This window comes from Lissotriton helveticus, chromosome 11 (assembly GCF_964261635.1).
Source record: "Lissotriton helveticus chromosome 11, aLisHel1.1, whole genome shotgun sequence".
Taxonomy (NCBI): domain Eukaryota; kingdom Metazoa; phylum Chordata; class Amphibia; order Caudata; family Salamandridae; genus Lissotriton; species Lissotriton helveticus.
The window spans coordinates 6,942,910-6,967,450 of NC_136072.1; the positions used below are offsets into that span (position 1 = coordinate 6,942,910).

At 49.6% G+C, this 24,541-nt stretch overlaps 1 protein-coding gene across 3 annotated transcripts in view; it reads right to left on the minus strand.

Annotated features, from left to right (window-relative positions):
* The window catches only part of LOC144791804 (putative cation-transporting ATPase 13A4), a 362,855-nt gene extending 339,731 nt beyond the window's left edge, over nt 1-23,124 (minus strand). Inside the window, exons 1-2 of one of the 3 annotated variants that reach the window (XM_078666578.1) lie at nt 22,930-23,124; nt 22,467-22,870 (exon numbers count right to left, since the gene is read on the minus strand). In XM_078666578.1, coding sequence (XP_078522704.1) covers nt 22,467-22,532 — 66 coding nt within the window. In that variant the 5' untranslated portion in view covers nt 22,533-22,870; nt 22,930-23,124. Of the gene's footprint in view, nt 1-22,466; nt 22,871-22,916 lie in introns of those variants that run through there. The other 2 variants (XM_078666579.1, XM_078666580.1) reach the window with 2 other exon arrangements.
* Between the last annotated feature and the right edge of the window lie 1,417 nt (nt 23,125-24,541).

A 24,541-nucleotide genomic window follows, 5' to 3' on the forward strand; every position in this document is an offset into this window, starting at 1 on the left:
GCTAGCCTCGGACACTTTATTACATAGACACGTACAAATGTACAACTTGTGACCGAGACTCAGGGCATTGAAAGGGCAGCTATGCCTTCCAGCTGAAGCACCACTAATACCCATGGACGTTGACTTAAATGGTAAACAGAGAGAACACCCTGCAGCACTGAGACCTATTCTCTATTAGATAGGAGTGTGGATAACACATGGATTGGGCCATTATAGAGAAAGTCTTAGGGAAATCATGGAACTAGATAAAAACCTAACCTTGCCTTCAGTTTTTTAAGGCATGGCTTGTTAAACTTGCTCTACCCTCATACTGGAGCGAGCCATACATATTATCAAGCAGCTCCAAGAAACATCTAACATATTGTGAGTTTGTTGCAAAAAAATGACTCTAGTAACCCAAATGTAGGCTGACTGACATCACAATCTGTTATTATTAAGCCAAACCCTGCTTTTGAGAGCTTTCTAGATGTTTCAACCTCATTTGTCAAAAATACCATATATAACATTTCATTATGAAATCCTTCAAATTAGAACATACATATACCTCCAAGTGAAAGCCAGCTGTTATGCTTGACAACCAAACCTGCACTTTAGGCGAGCCAGAAAATATTGCACACATCTAGCTTTCTTGCACAGCTTATAGTAAGAATAGGAAAAAATAGATCTGTCCACTTTGTAGGAATTTGGGCTTCAGGAAATATGAGGGAGGTTTAGAGTATTGAAAAGTGATACATCACCTCATATAATCTTTAGTCTCACTTGCAGTCGGATTTACATGTAAGATTGGCTTCAAAATTCTAATATATCAAAATGTTTGTATTACGGCCCTAACTAGGAAACAGATGTATAATGTTAGGCCTGGCTGAATACTTTAATAACATGTTCTAATATCCATTATTTTGATATTAGAAATGTTTTTAATGTATAATTTGTTATGATTTTATTCAAAATACAATTATACTGACCAGGCTGGTTCAATTAAGGTTCCTAAAAGGGCTTGTATGATCTGACCATTCATCAATGGCTGTTATTACAGTAATGTTCTGAAACTAGAGTGTGTCTAATTCTGAAAATTAATGGCGGAGACTTAATGTAACTCCCCTTCGATATATAATTGTCTATTTTCATAGTATTATAAGCATTTATTGGGCAAAAAATAGGCGCTGATCTAGTATAATAGATACCTGACAATGATTCCCTTGTTTATTGATTTTGAATTAATTGATAATAGAGATTTTTTGTATTGAATTCCTTTTGGGAATCTTTGTAACTCTAAACTAGACTTTGGGGCCCATTCACAGAAAAAAGACAAAATTCTAAAAGTACTTCTTTTTGTATTCACACAAGGAATTTAGTCGTCTTAAATTAGGATTTTGTCTTAAATTAGGATTTTGTCTTAAAACCAAAATTTAAGACACACTTAAGTTTAACTTAAGACAAAATCCTAACTTAAAACAAAATCCTAACTTTTCTACTACTAAATGCCTTCTGTGAATACCAAAAGTAGTAAGTTTAGGATTTTGTCTCAGATTAGTTCTGTGAATCGGCCCCTGATTATATATATTTAAATTAAATATTTGTATGCATGTTTTATCTTGTAACTTTTATGGCCAATGGCCGAAATAAAGTTCATACAGCAATAGTTGGAGTATTTTATTTATCTTCTGATTTGTTTACTACGATTTGATGCACCTCGAAGCTGTTGTGAGGGAATTGTAAATCATACTGAGTCTTGCTAATATTTTGCTTAAATTCTGACGATTTCGATAGCACCTAGGCCTCCAGAAAGTTAGATCAAAATATTTGGGGGCAGCAGGTGAAAGAACAGGTACAGGAGCAGTTATTGTGGGGTTGAGTGTGGAGGAGGGGGGGTATTGGAAGGGAAAGTCAGAGATATTAAAGAATCCATAGACTGAGCAGGATAGGTGAGTTACCAGAATGCTTCTGAACTTGAGGCTCAAGGTGCAGGAGAGACAGAAGTGAGCTCTCAAATGCCAGAGTCATACAGAAAATCATGTTAATGTTCCAACTGTACACTGTTATGTTTTTTTTATTTTCTTTTTATTGGCAGTAAGAACAAACAGGCTTTGTATAGTATAACTAATGTGGGTACAACCAATATCCAGTATTGCACAAGCATATCACAAACTGCATTTGATTGCTATTTTTCTCGGTCAATAAACCTCCCCAAGCAATACCATAGCCTCCCTCAGGGGTACTACTCAGACACTACGAACTTGAGCGCGACCCTCCCGTTCTTCCCACGGCAGCTGGTAAACATAGGACACATTGGGGGAAATTTACAACAAAATGTTGGAGTGTGGTGTTACACCCAATTTGGCAATGCCACGCTCTGACATTTTTAAAACGCAGGGATGCGCTGTATTTAAAAAAATACGGCACACCCCTGTATTTCCCCTAGCGCTAGAGCAAAAAAAGGCGCCTAGTAGCAGTACAAGCACCCTTATGCCATGTTGCAAGGGTGTCTGCGCTGCAGGGGTGATTGTTTATGTGCAGGAAGGGACACCTTGGTCGCAGGGGTAGGTTGTTGAATGTTTTTGAAGATTTGAAGTGGACAAGGGTCAGAGAGGCAGCCGACTGGCTTGCTCGATTTGACAAGATCCAGAAATTGAGTTAGTGAAAGTTCTTTGAAGGAGCATAGAGTCTCTTCTTGCCTTTGCCTGGAGAGTTTTGTACGAAATGAGTTGAGGCTTTTGTTTTTTTGTTCTTTAAATAAAAGTTAGTAGTGTAATTTTCCAGATTGTTACACAATTCTTGAGAAATGGGGATGGGTATGTAGATTCTGTGTATTTTGGCTTACAGAATTCTGAGAATGTTATTTACATTCTTTATAAGTACACTGCTTTGTTGATTTGGATGAAACAGTATAGTTTTTTTGCCTTTCTGATTGCAGACTTGTAGCAGTAATAGTAAGAAGCTGTATTAATGAGTTGAAAATAATAATGAAAGTGCTTGCAAAATATAAGCAAAAGCGTATTAAAATATTAAGAACCTTTAAGAGTTACAACAGAACGTTCTAGTACAACTGTTTACAGAAAAGGGTCAAATGTAGCAGGGTTTGTGCCAAAAGCTCATCACAAGGACAGATAAAAACAGTTACAGAAGCATACAGCCTGATTCATGTAGCCAATAGCGCTCGCAAAAGGGCCAGATTCTGAGAATCTGGCCCTTTGCGAGTGCGATTTTTGCATTTGGTATTCATGATCCCAAATGCAAAAATCGCTATTTAAGAATTAGCAAATATGCGAGGAATAGCATTTAAGGAATCTCTATTAGAGATTCCTCAAATGCTATTCATGACACATCAAGAAATTGCGATTTAGCACTTTTGGGGGCGCTATTTACCGAGAGGTCAGACCTCTCGGTAAATAGCAAAAACTCAGAGAAATGCTTTTAAAAGCATTTTTCTAAGTTGCATGTTGCACACACACATGTCCTTTGGACATGTGTGTGCGCAACACCTGTTCAAATGTGCTTTTTAGGGGTGCTACAGGGTGTCCTTTGGACACCCCTGGCACCCTTCAAATCGCTATCTTATTTGCGAGTAGCAAATTGCTACTCGCAATTAAGGGATACTCCCCATTCATTCCTATAGGCCTCTTGGCCCATAGGAATGAATGGGGAGTTTTTGCGAGTAGCAAATTGCTACTCGCAAATAAAGAACATGTAGGAATCGCTATTTAATTAGCAATTCCTACATGAATGCCGTTTTGCGTGTCCTCAATAGCGAGTCGCTATGATTCGCTATTAGGGCCACGCAAAACGGCCTGTACATGAATCAGGCTGATAATGACCCAGTGAGAAGCATAAATGACTTCCAATTACCCTCAATCTAAATCTTGTTAATAAAATCTGTTTTCCTTGTAGGCTTGCATTTTGTGTAGTCTGTTGTCTTTTATTTTCTATAGTCTGTGTGGGCATATTTTGTCTTGATGGTTGTTTTGAGCCAATTGCGTTGAAGTTCAGCAATCTGTTTTTTGATATCTTTTAATTCTGCCTTCATCTGAGGGGCGTGTTTTCTTTTGTTATGCATTGATGTTTACAATGGAATTAGGAGAACAAAAGCTTTTCTGGATCCATACATAGAGGGTGTGTACAGAAATGATTGTAATCAGATATGTGTTTATGAAAAGCAGGTTGTCTCGGTCCCTCAATTTAGTGAGATTTGGGGGCATATTACCAAGCAATAGCGATAATTATCGCTATTGCTTGGTTAGAGAGAAAATTTTACCGCTGAGCCGCGGCGATTTTTACCGCAGATAAACCTTGGTATTACCAAGGTTTATCGCAAATGCGATAAAAAACGGCCGCAATGCATGAATATCGCTGAAAAGTCAGCGATATTCATGCATTACCGAGCTAATGCTCTTAGCCATGTTATCCACCTCCCATTGGATAACATGGCTAAGGACTGCTCAGGGCAGGTTTTAGCTTTTGGAGATATTCGCGCTTAGCGCGAATATCTCCAAAAGTTGGTAATAGGAGATAGCGATGTTAGCGACTGTTTCCAGTCGCTAACATCTTGGCACGCCCACTTTGCATGTCATTAGTGATAAATATCACTGACATGCAAAGCGGGGCCCAAGATGGTCGCTATCTCCTACTAGCTGTCGCTAACTGGTGTTAGCGACAGCTAGGTAATAGGGAGATAATTTTATCTCCGCTTTCTTGCCTTTTAAAGCCAAAAAAGCGGAGATAAACCCCCTTGATAATATGCCCCTAGGTGTCTTGTGTTGGAAGGCACAGAGGTAGTGGTCTGACTGACCAAGTCACTAGCCTAATTGTTTGGAACGTGACTAGGTCTGGGTTGGCAAACGTGGTATCGGCTGTGTGTCCAGTGATGGGTGTGGGATGGGTAACAAGCTGCTATAGGTTGTGTGTGCCTAGGCCAGTGAAGATGGTTCCGGATGGTGGTATATTAGGTTTGTCTAACCATATGTTGAGGTCACAAAGGATGCATATATTTGAGAATATTTTAAAAAGTCTGGAGATTGTATCAATCATTGTGTGTGGGGAAATTGCATTGCTAGGTGATGGTCTGTAGAGAAGGAGAAAGTAACATGAAAAGGCTGAGGTAGAGTTGGATCTGTCAAACAGGTTCTCACAACCTTGTAAAAAACATCCTCAGTTGTGTTCCTTTTTTAACCATGATGGATAGGTGCCATTCTTTTTTGCCTGTTGATTTTGTGTTGCAGTTTCATAGTCTGGTGGAACGGCATCATGTAATATCCGCGCCATATCCTCCCCACCCCTCATTCATTTATGAAAAGTAAGTCAGCTTCACCGTGTATTAATAGGTCAAATATGTGGTACTTGTTTCTTTTATTGAAATGAGCCTTTATCAGTAGACAGTCCAAAGAAGGTTTGTTGGAGGTGGTATGAGTTTGTGTTGCAGGTGGGTGAGAATTGTCATTTGAACTTGTGGGTGGTGTTCTCCTTTTGGTGGTGTTAACTGTTGAAGGACAGATAAAGTGTTGCCTTTTGTTTATCATATGTTCCTCCAGAAAGCTTAAAATACATTTTTGGGTGTCTGGTTATGTGGGCAGTGGTGAGTGTGCTAAATCAGTGCTTAATTTGTGTAGGTGGTTCCCGGTGCTCGGCACCAGCACTTAATTGTCGGCACCGGCCCTTATGGCAGTCTGCCACATTGTGAGGTTGTTTGTCTAATTTATAGATGATCACAACTGTTGATTAATTCAATGTACATTAAAATCACTTATACATGCCACCCAAGCCATTCTTATAGCTTTGGGGTCCTGGTATAGACTGATTGTCACACTTTTAGTAGTGGGATAGTAGTTGTGTTAGTACATGCATTGGCATCACTGGCAGGAGCAATGGGTGTTACAAGCTCCAGTGGCCCCCTGCAAGAGCCCTGACACTTATTGTTCTGCAAATTAAGCACTAGTGTGCTTGAAATTGAGGAGTTGGGCTGTGAAGTTGTCTGAAAAAGGTAGGTCTGTATTGTGATAGAGATGGGGAGGCAAGGTTATGAAGTGTGTTGTGGAGTTTCTTCCTTTTGTGTATGTTGAAGGTGAAAGGTGTATGAGTGAGGAGTGGTTGGGCGACATGAGGGTCTTGTGGTATGACTCTGATTTGAGCAATAGATGATAAATGTGTGAGTAAGTGTTGTTGTTTGTTTGTGGCTTGAGCAACTGATGCATTTGCTGCATGGGAAGTGTGAGGTAGAGATGGGTTTAAATGCGGTGTTATTTTGGCTGGTATACAGAGAAGAGTTGATGTGTGTAGGTATGTTGGGGAGGTGGGGAGGTTTTGATTGTGTGAGATTATGCTGAGTGCTTTTTTGTGCTGTTCTAATTCACCTGAACTTAGTTCAAGGGCATAAGAGCACTTTGTATGACCACCAAATTACAAAGCACAAGGTAAAATTTGTAGTTTATTCTTAATTTGTTCTAGGCATAAGGAGCCTAAGTGATTTACCTAGAGGCACAGGAAGTAGAACTGACCCTGGGACTCAAACCTGGTTCCCCAGTTTCAAAGTGATCAGCCTGGCCATTTGGCCATACCTCCAGCTCTGCTGTTCACACCCGAAAAACAACTTCTGAGCATACCAGCAGCCCCGCTGGACAGAGTCTTCAGCTCCCAGGTTGCCCCCACTAGTAAATAAGAGACATGCAAATGCCCTATGTTAGAAATGGGGGTCTCTAGTTGGCAATGGTTTGCACTTTTGTCCAAATAGGGGACCTTCCTTCTAGTCAGGATATGGGGGGGACACTCCTAAGATAACCCCTGCTTACCCCGTAGGTAGCTTGGCACGAGCAGTCAGGCTTATCTCAGAGGCAGTGTGTAAAGCATTTGCACATCACCAACAGCAATACAGTGAAAAAACTACAAACACTAAAAAAGAACACCAGTTTTAGAAAAATAACCAATCTTTATCTGTGTAAACAAGACAAAAACGATAAAGGGCCAGCAAACAGTAATTATTAATATGCACTTTGCAAGAAATACTTTTAAAAGCAGCTCCTTGAAGTCAGTAGCTCCGTCCGGGTCTACTGCGCTGCTGAAAACAACAGAATCCTGCAGTTCCGGTGCAGACTGGCTTTAGTGTCAGCAGACTTATAAACAGTACCTTTGGATCTGGCCGACCGCATTGGAGTGGGCCGATAGAGGTAACCGTTGCGGCTGTGATGTGAGGCATAGCACGGTGGCGTGCGGTGCCCTCAAGTCGTGTTGCAGGCAACGGCATGGTGACGGTCGTTCATCAGCGTCAGTAAGATCAGGCCTGTGGTGCGGAGTGAGGCAGTGCTGACATATCACTGAGCAAGCAGCAATGCCTGTTAATGGGAGCTGGCATTGGTCGGCCCAGACTGTGGTGTGGGACGGGGCAGTGCATCGTGTGACTTACGAACGGTGCCCCCAAACCACAGTGCGGTCACGGGTGTCAAGGTCATCAGTCAGGCAATGTTGTCGGTGAGACCAGGGGGGTGGAGTGAAGCGAGGCAGTGTGGAGTGCGGTCCCCACAGGTTGCGGTGCAAGCAATGGCTTGGTGGTGGCAGTTGTCATTGATGGTGAGAACAGGGTTGTGGTGCAAAGTGTGGTGGTGCCCTCTGCGGTGCCTTTAGAACACAGAGCCAGCAACTGTTTTGGTGATGGTGTCGACTGCTTTTCCCCTCTGTGGCAACTGAAACCCACAGTTCATGGGGCGTTACCCAGAGGTAAGTGAAGTGTTTACTGTCCCTGAGACTTCCTGAACAGGAGGCAAGCTCTATTTTAAGACCTTGGAGATACTCAGCAATAAGTGAAGAAAGTTCAGTCCAGTCCTTTCACTACACTGCTCTAGGCAAAGACAGCAACTGCAGGCCAACCCAAAAAAGCAAAAACACAGCAAAGGGGCAGTACTCCTGGCAGTAGTTCCAGCTCTTCTTCTTGGCAGAGTCCTTGATCCAAGCGACTTCTAAAGTCCTGCAGTCTGCGCCCCAATATATTCATACAGTATTTCTCTTTATTCTCTTGGGCAGAGAGTGTCTGTGCTCAGTCCAAACCAGTTTGCTCCTCTCTGGCCCAGCTTCCCGGCTGGAGGTGGATACAGTATTGGCCAAGGCAGACCAGGCCCATTCAGGTGCAGGGAAATCTCCTCTTTAAATGGATCCCAGGTCTAGTCAGTCCTGCCATCACTCATCCAGGAAAGGCAGGACAAACCTTAACCCCCCCGCCAGTGGCTGTCTGAAGAGAAGGTACATTCCCAGTACCAGTCACTCCAAAGCCAGACAGTCAATCCACAAGCCAGCAGAGGAACACAGGATGGCTAAGCAAGAAAATGAATCTAAAAGTGGTCTTTTCAAACACAGAACATAAAAATCATGTTTACCAAAAGATGCATTTCTACATTCTGAGTTCACACATACTAAACTCCATTTCTTTATCTTGTCCCAATGGGAAGATATACTCGTAAAATGTTACAGAGTATTCCCCAATGTGTCCCATGGGACAGATAGCCTTTCAACAGCGAAAAACGAAATAAACTGTATTTCACTATCAGGACATGTCACACACACCAGGACATGTCCTACCTTTCACTTTTACCGCACCCTGTCCATAGGCGTGCCTTGGACCTACTTTAGGGGTGACTCATATGCCCTAAAAAGAAAGGTTAGGGCTTGGCAATTGGGTGCACTTGCCAAGTCGACATGGCAGTAACAAATGTGTGCAGACACTGCAGTGGAAGGTCTGAAAACCCTTTGAACAGTTGCTCATGTGGGTGGTACAATGAGTCCTGCAGGCCCACTCGCAGCATTTGATTTACAGGCCATGGAACTCTCAGTGCACTTTACTATGTACTTACTAGTATATCAAATATGCCAATCATGGAAACAACAATCCGTAATACTGTTTACAATTGGAGCACTTGCATGTTAACACTGGACAGCAGTGAGAAAGTGCGTAGAGAAAGTAAACCAGCAAAAATAGAGTCAAAACCAGGAAATCAGAAAGCAAAGAGACAGGGGAAATACGCCAAAAGATGCCAGCTCTAACATCCTATGAGATTCCAACCCTAATGAAAACCCAGCGCCATACTTAACCATTCTTTTATAGTTTTGTGGTCAAAGTCACAAGTTCAGGCCGGCCTTGATGAAGCACTGGCGGACACAAGGACCAAGTTAGCTCCACTGAGGATTGCACCTTTAGTCTGGAATGCGACAGTTCTGAGGTTGATACGAGGTTCACGTCGAGGATGTGTTGTTCAGTGGCAGTTCTGAATACCTGTGCGGAATGTGATGCAGGCTTGCATTGGGGCTGCATCGTGTTGCTTTGGTTCACAGAGGAAGCTCCGTATCCATTCAGGGTGCTTTGGTTCTGATAAGGAGCTCTGATGCAGCTTCTGGTTTGCATCACTTTGCTTTGGTTCTGGTGAAGTCCACAGCTAGGCTAGCAGAGAAACTTTAACCCTGCATCGTGTCGCGCCCAAGCTGGGGATCGCAGGCTGCACGCCTCCAGGGCTTTGACTTCTGGTGCTTCGCCATGCTCACCTGGGTGTGGCCCAATACAGACGGCAGAAGAGAAGCCTCCACGAAGATGGACCCAGTGGCTAACAATCCTGGCAGCACCGGCGAGGATATCCCTGACAGGAAGTGGTATTGAGAGGCGGCCCTCTTTCCGGACTGCAGGGACAGCCTGGGGCCTGTTCCAGGCAGCGCTGCAAAGATTGCCACAACAGCACACAGCCCCCATCCACTGGCCACAGATCTCATTGCATGGAACAGCGGTCCCCAGTCGATGGAACAGACACAGGGGGCTAGACCAGATTCTTCCCCAAGTAGCATGGCTGGTAGCTGTGGCTTCCGCAGTCGGTTTTGGTAAGCACCGGGGGAGAAGTGCACTGAGGATACCCCAAGTGGATCTGGCTTCCCTGGACTTGTGGGCCCAGTGAAGATCCAGAACACTTGAGCAGGGGTGAGGCGTCCTGCATGTGCTGACTCCCCCCTCCCACCTGGATGAAAGCCCAGTGGGACACACTAGTACTGAATTCCTTCTACCTTATAAGCAGGAATAATGGGGGCACAGAAGGAGGGCTTCCCAGTGCTACCAAGTGGCAGGACATGTTTGTCATATTGGGCTAGGGTTTGCAAGCTCCACTATCCAGTTCCTCCAGACTCATGCCCTCCTAGACTCTCATCAATACCAGGATGGAAAAGCAACAACCACCTAAGGGGAGATAGAGAGAGTGGGGTAACACCCCACCCACCACCCACCAAGAGGCTCCATCGACAACTGCCTTGAAGATCTCACAAGCTCAAGGAGATCACTTTGATGAACTAATGTGACCAATGAAAGACTTGAAGCCCACACTTGAGCGTAGACTGGACACTTTGAGTACATAGATGGGTCTGTTTCGAGCAGATCAAGGTAACCTCAGGGACAGGGTAGAGACGAACAAGCCTGCCTTGGTAGGAATGTGCCCCATGAGATGCAGTCACATATCAAGACGCTGAAGGAGGAGATTGCAAAGTTGAAAGACAGGGCGGAAGAAACAGAGATCTGAATATGCCAAAACAGTGTCAGATAGATGGGACTCCCGGAGGGGCCTGAGCGTCCTAATATGGAACCGTTCTTAGAACAATGGCTCCTTGACACTGTACTTGGTGGCAGGAGGGCGACCTTCTACTCAATCGAGAGGGCACATAGGGTCCTATGCAGGGTCCCCCCCCCAGATCCCTGCAACAGTCGGCAGTGGCCCGACTCCGGGACCATGACCACACCCTACAAGTTGCAATGAACCAGGGTCTCTGGAAAACCGATAATGACACAGTAAATACATACCCAAACTAAATGGCTGAAGTGCACCCCCTCCGACAATCCTTTATGTCGGTCGAGCAGCAGCTGCGTCAACTTGGGCTAATGTTTCCAGCCACACTGTGAATGGTAGATGCAGACACCAAGGTATTCTTTGGTACAGCAGTAGGCCTGGGACTGGTTAGAGAAGTAGGGTGTGTTGCCGGTCTCAGGATCTGCCCTGCCACAGGAAGAACAGCGTGTTGCCAATCGTGACAGGGACCATGTAGGCCTTCCAAAGGCTACCAATGACCAGGCAGGACGTGAATAAGCCAGGGCTGTTGCAAAATTGGCCTCTTAAAGCAGCCCTATCTGTCTCCTCCACCTTGGGGGCACATTGTCAGACCAAGAGTTGGCCCTAGCCATGGAGAACATACCAGGAGAATCCCAAATGGGTCCTTCTCTCATGGCAGGCCAGGTGATGTGACCCAGGAGAGAATACTGGTATCCCAAAGTGGACAGTTTGTAACTGAGCACAATGATGGAAAAAGAACAGGTGTCTCTGGATGTGTGGAGTGGGCGAGTACAGTGTTTATAGGAGGACTTGTACTTTGCCCGATCTCACACACACCAGAGCCACCAAAATCAATATTGACATGACATCCCCACTGAATCCAGATGGAACAGATTAATTGTTTACACATTATGTTCAACGTCAGGTTGGGAGCTTGTTCGCAACCCGGAAGTGGGAGCTGGAGTGTTAGTGTTTGGTTTTCTTTCGAGGAACTGCAACAACACATAGTGAATGAGTTGAGGAGGGAAATTCAGAATGTGAGGGGGACAATGGACTTGCTCAAACTGTAACCAGTTAGCGTATACGATGGTCACACATCCAACTACACTATGGCCCACATACAACCCTGTAACCTGGAATGTACGAAGGATGGCCACTCCTAAGCGACAACATTTGATATACTCATACCTGCAGCGCCGACAGATCCACATTGTTTTCTTGCAAGAAACACATATATTCACCACAGAACTCACCAAGTTGCAACATAGGTGGAGTGGCCAGGTTATTAGCACATCATATGCACCATATGTAAGAGTGGCCCTCATCTGGATCAGCCCAATGGTGCCACTAATTACATGTCACACTGTAATTGACCCTTAGTGGAGATATGTCAAAGGATTACGAGATGGGGCTCCGATCACCCTGCTTGCACTCTATGTATCTATGGGAGGCTATGATGGGTGTCCTACTCAAGTCTAATGGAGACTCCCCTTGAAGGTATGCTCTTATCAATCTCTGTCCCTCCTCAACATTGATTACAAGATATTCGGGAAGGTCCTCGCAAACAGGCTGTTCCCTGACTTCCTACATTGCTCCACCAAGATCAAATGGTTTTATACCCGGGAATAACACATTCCTAAACTTACAAAGCCTTCTCCGACTGATGGAAGAGAACATCAAGAAGCTGTCTCTCTACACAGCGCTCTTACTGGAGGTAGAGAAGGCCTTCCGCATCTGGGCGGTGGCCCTATTTATTGAACATATTGAGGCTAATGGTGCAAGGCCCCAAACTACTTTGTTGGATAAATCCCCTGTACCCTGATTTGCTAGTCCAAGTCCATACTGGCACTGGGGTCTCACCTTCTTTTGAAGTGTGCAGAGGCACTTGGCAAGGGCCCCCCTGTCGCTGATAATTTTCACTTTAGCCATGAAGCTTCTCGCGGGTCTGTTCGGTTTCCACGGCACAACATGGAGCATACCAAGTGGCCACACTTGTGAGGCCATGTGATTATACACTCATGATACATTGGTGTACCTAAGGATGTGCAGGCAGATCTACCCCAGGTGATTGTGGCTCTAGACAAATTTGGCAGGGCTTCTGAACTGAAGCTAAATTGGACTAAACTACTCTCCTTTGGAATGAGGGGGGTAAGGGGCTCCAAGCTAACGGCAGCTCAGCTAATGTGACCGACACACTGGCTGGTGGACGGCGAAAGCCCAGAGTGCAACACCAAACGTGAGCAAGGGAAATGACGCAATAATAGATTGGTTAATGGACCCTAGGCATCCCACATCACATCCGGGCTGACTGCAGAAAGCCGCTAAGAAGTGCTGGCACAAATACAGACACATTAAGCAAAATATGCCACCTTACACACAACACATCCCACCACGGACCCTGCTGATTATCCCCAAAATAACTGACCATCACCACAAAGGACCATGGGGAGAGGCAAGCCTCACCATACTAGGAGATCTCAATGCCCACAAAAACCAAATGACTTCCCAGGAATTACAAGAACAAAATACCATGAATGAGGGTCAATTTCTAGCCTACAATGCACTCATAACCAAGATAGGAACACTATTGGGACCACAACAAAAAGAACCGGGACACAGTGCTCCCCTTCAGGCATTGCTTACCCTCAGCAGCACCCGACAGGTGATTATGGTATTATACAAAGCATTGTTAGACACATAGATAGCCATGCTAGGTCAAGAACTTACCAACAAGCAGTGGGCTGCAGCTCTCAAACACATGTGAAGGGTATTCAAAAACCCTTGCCTGAAGTGCACACACTTTTATCTACATACACCAGACATACCTCACACCGCTGTGCACACATGGCATGCTCCTGACCTCAACAACCAGGTTCCTCTAGGAGCCCAATTCTGGAGGCGGACGTCTACCTAATGGTATGGGACTGCCAGGCCATTGCATGATACTGGACAGCAGTAATGATGAACTGGACAGACATGATGGGATGGACATGTCGGGAAGACACATCGCAATGCCTGCTGGGTGTCGCGCATGCACACATAAACACAAGCATGCATAAGGTTTGTTGACCTAGCATATGTGCTGCCGAAACAGCGAATAGCTATGGCAAGGAAGTTCACTTATATCCTACTAAAGTCAGCGACAGCTGAAGTGTCCACCTGATATTCCCTACGTTCATCCCAGAGAGGGGGTCGAAACTCTCCTCAACCAGCAAGTACAATTTCTCTCGGGGTGAAACCCAAGCAAAACCTACAGGGAGAATGAAGACAAAAAGTTTGGGGGAAGACCACCCTAAGGCTGGCAGGTCTAACAATCAGTAAATTAATGATAAAATAGTGAAAGTTGCATAAAACACTTTTAAGACAAACCGGCGGGCTGCAATTTGTGAGAAGGACACAGGCAACAGAGAAACACAGAGCACAGCATGGGCTGAAGAGAAGAACACATGTAGCAGGAAAACATATAGATACTCACAGAGTGCTTCCCCCCAAAAAAAGAATATGGTAACTGATAAGCAAGCGGTGGAAGGACACAAGTAATGAGGCATTGCTCCAGGGGCAGGGACAAACACATCAAGTGGAAGGAAAACTCACACAAACTAATGAATCAAAAGTAACAAACAAGAGTGATAATAAACACAGCCAGTGATAAGCAATGGGTGACCACTAATCCCAGTCGAAGCTGACTAGAGGTCTCTTCGCAACCAGACAGCGAATGCTATCCGGTAGACGAGAAATACAAAGAGGACGGGGCATATTATCGAGAACGCTAATGCGGCGATAATGGGCTTGATAATATGCCCTGGAGAATTCCAATAGAAGCCCAGGTTAACACCAGAAGATGGACTTATATCGGAATTCTCAAGGACATATTTTCAAGCCCATTATCGCCAATTAAGCGTCAGTTTTCTGATGCTAAAGAGGCGATAATATTTAACGCCTTTCTTGATAATATGCCCCAAAGTTTGTAGAGATGAAGAAAGAGAAAGAAGAGGAACAAATAGTGACTTAAGCATGAAACATACGACGCAAGAAAGAACAAGCACGAATAATAATAAGTGCACAGTGGCTTTGAGGGAACAGGCGACACATAGAAAAAAGTTGGAAGAGAGAAAGTAAGAGGAAGAGAATTCACAGGGAGATAGGAGAGAAAGAGAAAGAAAAGGGAACACATAAATAAAAGATGCTTAAGGAGAGAAGCTCACCATCTGCATCATTTATGATATCTCTGAATTCCCTTCCACAAACAGTGTATGGTTCGAAATAGATAGTGAATGTTTGTGGTATACGTCACACCTCGTACAATACCCTGTCATTTCATCTCAGCGACACTGCATTTGAACGGACTCTCTCGCATTGTAATTAATCCAGCCCCATGGCCTTTTGAGACTTTCTCAAACTTCTTAATCCACCAATTCGCAATGCGCACACGCGCTCACTATTAACAACCTGCTTCATTTTCCGAGCCCGCTCGCATTTTGTTGGTGCCAGGTCTGATCGCCATCTCTGAAGCGGGAGGGATCTGGCGACCACCGGTGCAATATATCGGAAAGATGGCGAGTAGGGTCATAGCCAAGGACTTTCAGCCAAAGGGTGGTGTTGATTGTGATTCAACATTCAGCCTCCAAATGGCCCAAAATACTGTTCCAGAACCCCTGGATTGAGGGACATTGTGATATAATATGTGTATAATTGGCTGACAGGCCGGGCAATCTCATGCCACAGGAACCGGAAGTGATAGACTTCTTCACAATCTCTCTCGAACATATTCTCACACCAACACACAGCTGCACAAATACGCACACATGCACACACAAACAACACACGTGAACATGTTCTTGCCTTACCAACTGCTTGTGCCCACCCTCCTGATCAGGGCCGCCAAAGGGAGCTTCCCAAAATGCAAACTGGCCAATAGCTGTTTAGATCCAAGTGCAGTAATACCCTTTCTCTTTTCTAGAATCCATGCACTGCTAGGCAGCCTGGCTCTGGGTCATGCTTCTGACTTCCCTTTTACCTGACAATATTTGTCCTTTCTCAGCAATTACAGAGAGCCCCCCCACCCCAAAGTCCTGGGCAATCAATAGATGACCTTGTTGCAGCCTTGGGTAAGAACATGCTAGGGATACTTTATGCTGTATAATACTCTGACTGGTGCACTGCCCTCATGCCCAATATGCATGTTCCTTGCTTCAAGCCACCTTTTATTCCTAAACCTCCCCCCATCACTGCTGCTTCCACTTCTCTCTCCCTCAGCTTTACGCATATTTCAAACCCCCCCATCCTTATTCTAAATCCTGTCTATTCACAAGTCACAAAACATTCATCACATTCCATCATTCCGTGTCACTGCCGGCTGGTGGCATTTAAAGTGCACCCTGCTGTTCTTGTTTTTGTCTCTTTAGTAAATCTCTCCCTTTACTCTTGTCTTCAGATCACATCTGGGTGCTCACTTCCTCCCCAGCTGTCCACCAGCAGGCAGCCACTGGAGGACAAACCCCAGGGAGGAAAGGCCCTTGAAGCTGTGACCGTTCCAAGTGTGTGCACTTTAACCAAACACGCACCACAAATACGAATGTTATTGAGCTCTGGAATAACTCCTTTGCAGCTCAGATTATCCGTGCCTGCTGCAGGCCTCTTTCCAGACTTGCACTGATATTGCAGGACAGAGCGGATGAGAGAACGTTTATGGGTGTCCAGGGTCGAAGTGTAACACATGTTATGAGCACTAAACACAACAAGTGCACAGGCTCACTGCACGAGCACGAGCACGAGCTCACTGCACAAGCACAGGCTGACTGCACAAGCACGGGCTCACTGCACAAGCACGGGGTCACTGCACAAGCACAGGCTGACTGCACAAGCACGGGCTCACTGCACAAGCAGAGGCTGACTGCACAAGCACGGGCTCACTGCACAAGCACGGTCTCACTGCACAAGCACAGGCTCACTGCACAAGCACAGGCTCACTGCACACGCACGGGCTCACTGCACAAGCACGGGCTCACTACACAAGCACGGGCTCACTGCACAAGCACAGGCTCACTGCACAAGCACGGGCTCACTACACAAGCACGGGCTCACTGCACAAGCACAGGCTCACTGCACGAGCACGGGCTCACTGCACAAGCACGGGCTCACTGCACAAGCACGGGCTCACTGCACAAGCACGGGGTCACTGCACAAGCACAGGATCACTGCACAAGCACAGGCTCACTGCATGAGCACGGGCTCACTGCACAAGCACGGGGTCACTGCACAAGCACGGGCTCACTGCACAAGCACAGGCTCACTGCACGAGCACGGGCTCACTGCACAAGCACGGGGTCACTGCACAAGCACGGGCTCACTGCACAAGCACAGGCTCACTGCACAAGCACGGGCTCACTGCACAAGCACGGGCTCACTGCACAAGCACGGGCTCACTGCACAAGCACGGGCTCACTGCACAAGCACAGGCTCACTGCACGAGCACGGGCTCACTGCACAAGCACGGGCTCACTGCACAAGCATGGGCTCACTGCACAAGCACGGGCTCACTGCACAAGCACAGGCTCACTGCACGAGCACGGGCTCACTGCACAAGCACAGGCTCACTGCACAAGCACGGGCTCACTGCACAAGCAGGGGGTCACTGCACAAGCACGGGATCCCTGCACAAGCACAGGCTCACTGCATGAGCACGGGCTCACTGCACAAGCATGGGGTCACTGCACAAGCACGGGCTCACTGCACAAGCACAGGCTCACTGCACGAGCACGGGCTCACTGCACAAGCACAGGCTCACTGCACAAGCACGGGCTCACTGCACAAGCACGGGGTCACTGCACAAGCACGGGGTCACTGCACAAGCACAGGCTCACTGCACGAGCACGGGCTCACTGCACAAGCACGGGGTCACTGCACAAGCACGGGCTCACTGCACAAGCACAGGCTCACTGCACGAGCACGGGCTCACTGCACAAGCACGGGCTCACTGCACAAGCACAGGCTCACTGCACAAGCACAGGCTCACTGCACAAGCACGGGCTCACTGCACAAGCACAGGGTCACTGCACAAGCACGGGGTCACTGCACAAGCACAGGCTCACTGCACGAGCACGGGCTCACTGCACAAGCACGGGGTCACTGCACAAGCACGGGCTCACTGCACAAGCACAGGCTCACTGCACGGGCTCACTGCACAAGCACGGGCTCACTGCACAAGCACAGGCTCACTGCACAAGCTCACTGCACAAGCACGGGCTCACTGCACAAGCACGGGGTCACTGCACAAGCACAGGCTCACTGCATGAGCACGGGCTCACTGCACAAGCACAGGTTCACTGCACAAACAAGCATGGGCTCACTGCACGAGCACGGGCTCACTGCACAAGCACTAGCTCACTTCACGAGCACGGGCTCACTGCACAAGCACGGGCTCACTGCACAAGCACAGGCTCACTGCACGAGCACGGGCTCACTGCACAAGCACGGGCTCACTGCACAAGCACAGGTTAACTGCACAAACACGGGCTCACTGCACAAGCACAGGCTCACTGCACGAGCACGGGCTCACTGCACAAGCACGGGCTCACTGCACAAGCACAGGCTCACTGCGCAAGCACGGGCTCACTGCACAAGCACAGGCTCACTGCACGAGCACGGGCTCACTGCACAAGCACAAGCTCACTGCACGAGCACGGGCTCACTGCACAAGCACGGGCTCACTGAACAAGCATGGGCTCACTTCACGAGCACGGGCTCACTGCACGAGCACGGGCTCACTGCACAAGCACGGGCTCACTGCACAAACAAGCACGGGCTCACTGCACAAGCACAGGCTCAATGCCCAAGCACGGGCTCACTGCAAGAGCACAGGCTCACTGCACAAGCACGGGCTCACTGCACAAACAAGCATGGGCTCACTACACAAGCACAGGCTCACTGCACAAGCACAGTCTCACTGCACAAGCACGGTCTCACTGCACAAGCACGGGCTCACTGCACAAGCACGGGCTCACTGCACAAGCACGGTCTCACTGCACAAGCATGGGCTCACTGCCCAAGCACGGGCTCACTGCACAAGCACGGGCTCACTGCACGAGCACGGGCTCACTGCTCAAGCACAGGCTCACTGCAAGAGCACAGGCTCACTGCACAAGCACGGGCTCACTGCACAAACAAGCACGGGCTCACTGCACAAGCACGGGCTCACTGCACAAGCACGGGCTAACTGCACAAGCACGGGCTCACTGCCCAAGCACGGGCTCACTGCACAAGCACGGGCTCACTGCACGAGCACGGGCTCACTGCACAAGCACGGGCGCACTGCACAAGCACGGGCTCACTGCACGAGCACGGGCTCACTGCACAAGCACGGGCTCACTGCACAAGCACAAGCTCACTGCATTAGCACAGGCTCACTGCACAAGCACAGGCTCACTGCACAAGCACAGGCTCACTGCACGAGCACGGGCTCACTGCACGAGCACGGGCTCACTGCACAAGCACAAGCTCACTGCACAAGCACAGGCTCACTGCACAAGCACAGGCTCACTGCACAAGCATGGGCTCACTGCACGAGCACGGGCTCACTGTACAAGCACGGGCTCACTGCACAAGCACGGGCTCACTGCACAAGCACAGGCTTATGGGTGTCCAGGGTCTAAGGATAACACAAGTTATGAGCACTAAACCTAATCTGCTCATATGCAAATGTGGTAACAAGGCAGCAAGAACACACAAGTGCACAGGCTCACTGCACAAGCACGGGCTCACTGCACAAGCACGGGCTCACTGCACAAGCACGGGCTCACTGCACAAGCACAGGCTCACTGCACAAGCCCAGGCTCACTGCACAAGCACCGGCGCACTGCACAAGCACGGGCTCACTGCACGAGCACGGGCTCACTGCACAAGCACGGGCTCACTGCACAAGCACGGGCTCACTGCCCAAGCACGGGCTCACTGCACAAGCACGGGCTCACTGCACATGCATGGGCACACTGCACAAGCACGGGCTCACTGCACGAGCACGGGCTCACTGCACAAGCACGGGCTCACTGCACGAGCACGGGCTCACTGCACGAGCAAGAGCTCACTGCACAAGCACAGGCTCACTGTACAAGCACAGGCTCACTGCCCAAGCACACGCTCACTGCACGAGCACGGGCTCACTGCACAAGCACGGGCTCACTGCACAAGCACGGGCTCATGCACAAGCACGGGTTCACTGCACAAGCACAGGCTCACTGCACAAGCACAGGCTCACTGCACAAGCACGGGCTCACTGCACAAGCACGGGCTCACTGCACGAGCACGGGCTCACTGCACAAGCACGGGCTCACTGCACAATCACGGGCTCACTGCACAAGCACAGGCTCACTGCACACGCACGGGCTCACTGCACAAGCACGGGCTCACTGCACAAGCACGGGCTCACTGCACAAGCGCGCGACACAGATTTAGATAAAACGTTTCTTAGGGCAGTGAAAGTAAAACTCACCATCTCGTTCTCCTCCCCTTCATTCAGGAGTGCACGGGCTCACTGCACGAGCACGGGCTCACTGCACAAGCACAGGCTCACTGCACAAGCACAGGCTCACTGTACAAGCAGAGGCTCACTGCACAAACACAGGCTCACTGCACAAGCACAGGCTCACTGCACAAGCACGGGCTCACTGCACGAGCACGGGCTCACTGCACAAGCACGGGCTCACTGCACAAGCATGGGCTCCCTAATCTGCTCATATGCAAATGTGTTAACAACGCAGCAAGAACACACAAGTGCACAGGCTCACTGCACAAGCACGGGCTCACTGCACAAGCACGGGCTCACTGCACAAGCACGGGCTCACTGCACAAGCACAGGCTCACTGCCCAAGCACGGGCTCACTGCACGAGCACGGGCTCACTGCACAAGCACGGGCGCACTGCACAAGCACGGGCTCACTGCACGAGCACGGGCTCACTGCACAAGCACGGGCTCACTGCACAAGCACGGGCTCACTGCACAAGCACGGGCTCACTGCACAAGCACGGGCTCACTGCACGAGCACGGGCTCACTGCACAAGCTTGGGCACACTGCACAAGCACGGGATCACTGCACGAGCACGGGCTCACTGCACCAGCATGGGCTCACTGCACGAGCATGGGCTCACTGCACAAGCACAAGCTCACTGCACAAGCACAGGCTCACTGCACAAGCACAGGCTCACTGCACAAGCACGGGCTCACTGCATGAGCACGGGCTCACTGCACAAGCTCGGGCTCACTGCACAAGCACGGGCTCACTGCACAAGCACAGGCTCACTGCACAAGCACGGGCTCACTGCACAAGCACGGGCTCACTGCACAAGCACGGGCTCACTGCACACGCACGGGCTCACTGCTCAAGCACGGGCTCACTGCACAAGCACGGGCTCACTGCACAAGCACGGGGTCACTGCACAAGCACGGGCTCACTGCACAAGCACGGGCTCACTGCACAAGCACAGGCTCACTGCACAAGCACGGGCTCACTGCACAAGCACAGGCTCACTGCACAAGCACGGGCTCACTGCACAAGCACAGGCTCACTGCACAAGCAAGGGCTCACTGCACAAGCACGGGCTCACTGCACAAGCACGGGCTCACTGCACAAGCACAGGCTCACTGCACAAGCACAGGCTCACTGCACAAGCACAGGCTCACTGCACAAGCACGGGCTCACTGCACAAGCACGGGCTCACTGCACAAGCACAGGCTCACTGCACGAGCACAGGCTCACTGCACAAGCACCGGCGCACTGCACAAGCACGGGCTCACTGCACGAGCACGGGCTCACTGCACAAGCACGGGCTCACTGCACAAGCACGGGCTAACTGCCCAAGCACGGGCTCACTGCACAAGCACGGGCTCACTGCACATGCATGGGCACACTGCACAAGCACGGGCTCACTGCACGAGCACGGGCTCACTGCACAAGCTTGGGCACACTGCACAAGCACGGGATCACTGCACGAGCACGGGCTCACTGCACCAGCACGGGCTCACTGCACGAGCACGGGCTCACTGCACAAGCACGAGCTCACTGCACAAGCACAGGCTCACTGCACAAGCACGGGCTCACTGCACAAGCACGGGCTCACTGCATGAGCACGGGCTCACTGCACAAGCTCGGGCTCACTGCACAAGCACGGGCTCACTGCACAAGCACAGGCTCACTGCACAAGCACGGGCTCACTGCACAAGCACGGGCTCACTGCACAAGCACGGGCTCACTGCACACGCCCGGGCTCACTGCTCAAGCACGGGCTCACTGCACAAGCACGGGCTCACTGCACAAGCACGGGGTCACTGCACAAGCACGGGCTCACTGCACAAGCACGGGCTCACTGCACAAGCACAGGCTCACTGCACAAGCACGGGCTCACTGCACAAGCACAGGTTCACTGCACAAGCACGGGCTCACTGCACAAGCACAGGCTCACTGCACAAGCAAGGGCTCAATGCACAAGCACGGGCTCACTGCACACGCACGGGCTCACTGCTCAAGCACGGGCTCACTGCACAAGCACGGGCTCACTGCACAAGCACGGGGTCACTGCACAAGCAAGGGCTCACTGCACAAGCACGGGCTCACTGCACAAGCACAGGCTCACTGCACAAGCACGGGCTCACTGCACAAGCACAGGTTCACTGCACAAGCACGGGCTCACTGCACAAGCAAGGGCTCACTGCACAAGCAAGGGCTCACTGCACAAGCACGGGCTCACTGCACAAGCACGGGCTCACTGCACAAGCACAGGCTCACTGCACAAGCACAGGCTCACTGCACAAGCACGGGCTCACTGCACAAGCACAGGCTCACTGCACAAGCACGGGCTCACTGCACAAGCGCACGAAACAGATTTAGATAAAAAGTTTCTTAGGGCAGTGAAAGTAAAACTCACCATCTCGTTTTCCTCCCCTGCATTGAGGAGTGCCCGGGGCTCCTTTTTTGGCTTCGGTTTGCCCATCACTGTACGCCTGCTTCAGCTGCCTGTCTCTTCCTGCAGCAGCTGCCAGTCTCTGCCTGCTTCCACTGCCTGTCTCTCCTGCAGCAGCTGCCTGTCTCTTCCTGTCTGTTCCTGCAGCAGCTGCTCGTCTCTCCTGCAACAGCTGTCTGCCTCTCCTGCAGCAGCTGCCTGTCTCTGCCTGCAGCTGCCTGTCTCTCCTGCAGCAGCTGCCTGTCTCTCCTGCAGCAGCTGCCTGTCTCTCCTGCAGCAGCTGCTCGTCTCTCCTGCAACAGCTGTCTGCCTCTCCTGCAGCAGCTGCCTGTCTCTCCTGCAGCAGCTGCCTGTCTCTCCTGCAGCAGCTGCCTGTCTCTGCCTGCAGCTGCCTGCCTCTCCTGCAGCAGCTGCCTGTCTCTCCTACAGCAGTCGAGTGGGAGCTCTGGAGTGCTGCTGGTAAGGATGAACTTATGTTGTGACTGTGCCCGGCTTGCTGCTCCCAGACACGCCCCCTGCCCCTTGCACCGCACAGCCCCCCCCTCCCCCCCCAGAGGTTGTGTGCACAGCCCTGTGCGCCTGCAGTTGTTGTGGCATGTGATTGAACCAGCGGGCACCGCCCCGAACAATGAATGAAGCCCAGGATTCAAAGGTCACGACCGCCTGGCATCTGTGCCAGGGGTCTGCCAATGCTTCACCCTCGACCCCTGACCCCGTCACCGTTCTGAGGAGGTCAGAGTGTTGCTGAGTCACGCTCTCTGTGCTTGGCACAGGTGGGTGAGGTCGGGCACACTCCTTCAAAGCCCTCGGAGAAGCAACAGGTATTAGAGAAGTGAAAAGGTGCTGCCAGTCACTCACCCCCTGCTGACAAGCTCTGGATGTGGGCAGACTAGTGATGAGAGGTGCTGGGCCTTTCAAATCATAAACACTGCTTTTCAATCTGCACAGAGATAAGTGGAGTGCCCCAAACATGGCATAGGGACCCGCCGCTGGGGCTGCCAGCCTAGTTTTGACCCCCTCTCATGCCTCTTTCCTCCTCCACTCTACACTTCCATCGCTTTGTCTCATGTTTGAAGAGTCTTTCAAAGGCCTGCCTTCTCTCCTTCCTTCACATTTTCCTCTCTGTCCCGTTTTCCTTAGTTCCCTCCTTCTTAGTCAAAGTCTGACGTGAAAAGGGCCCAATGGGCCCTAAAGATGAGTTCATGGGCCCCCGACCGTCAACCCCCAGCCCGCAAGGACTCCTTGGCCACCAGACATGGTCCTGTTGGCCAAGGGTTTTCACACAATGTTAGAAATGGGGTCTCTGGTTGGCTGAGGCTTGAGCCAAAGACAGGCAGAAACCCCCACTCTACGTCAGGGCAAGGGAGTTACACGCTGAAGATAACCCCTGCTCACCCCCTTGGTAGCTTGGCACGAGCAGACAGGCTTATCCCGAGGCAATGTGTAAAGCGTTTGCACAACACACTCACAACAGCAGCAACACACTAGGCCCACCACAAAAGGAACTCCACACAAGGTTATATATAGAAATAGCCTTTGTATTCTCATAACACATTAGAACAGTAAACACATCACATACACTGTGCCAACTGGCACTGGGCAATATTCACAAGGGATGATTTACACATGACAGGGCCACGTGGGCCACTGTCCGGATCAGCACTTAGCAGAAATCGGTAAAAGTAAAGTTGATCATAAACATACAACCAGTAACCACTGGTAATCACTGTGCTCCACCTCGACTTCTAACATAAACTACATTATGCTCAGTCACATCAGGCGCGAATTACGTTCTGCGCCAACCTCACCAGCATAAACTCATTATGTAATCTCCTCGCTAGTCTAAACACATTAGACCCTACCTCCGAAGTATAACTCACATTAGGGGCGTACCTCACATAGTGAAACATAATCTCACTTGGATAACCACAGGATATGCAAAATAACCTCATAGGCATAAACCATATGTGGAGGTAGCAAAACAGGGAGCATAAAGCATACAAAATACGTTACATTTCCTAGCACCACATCGCATGATC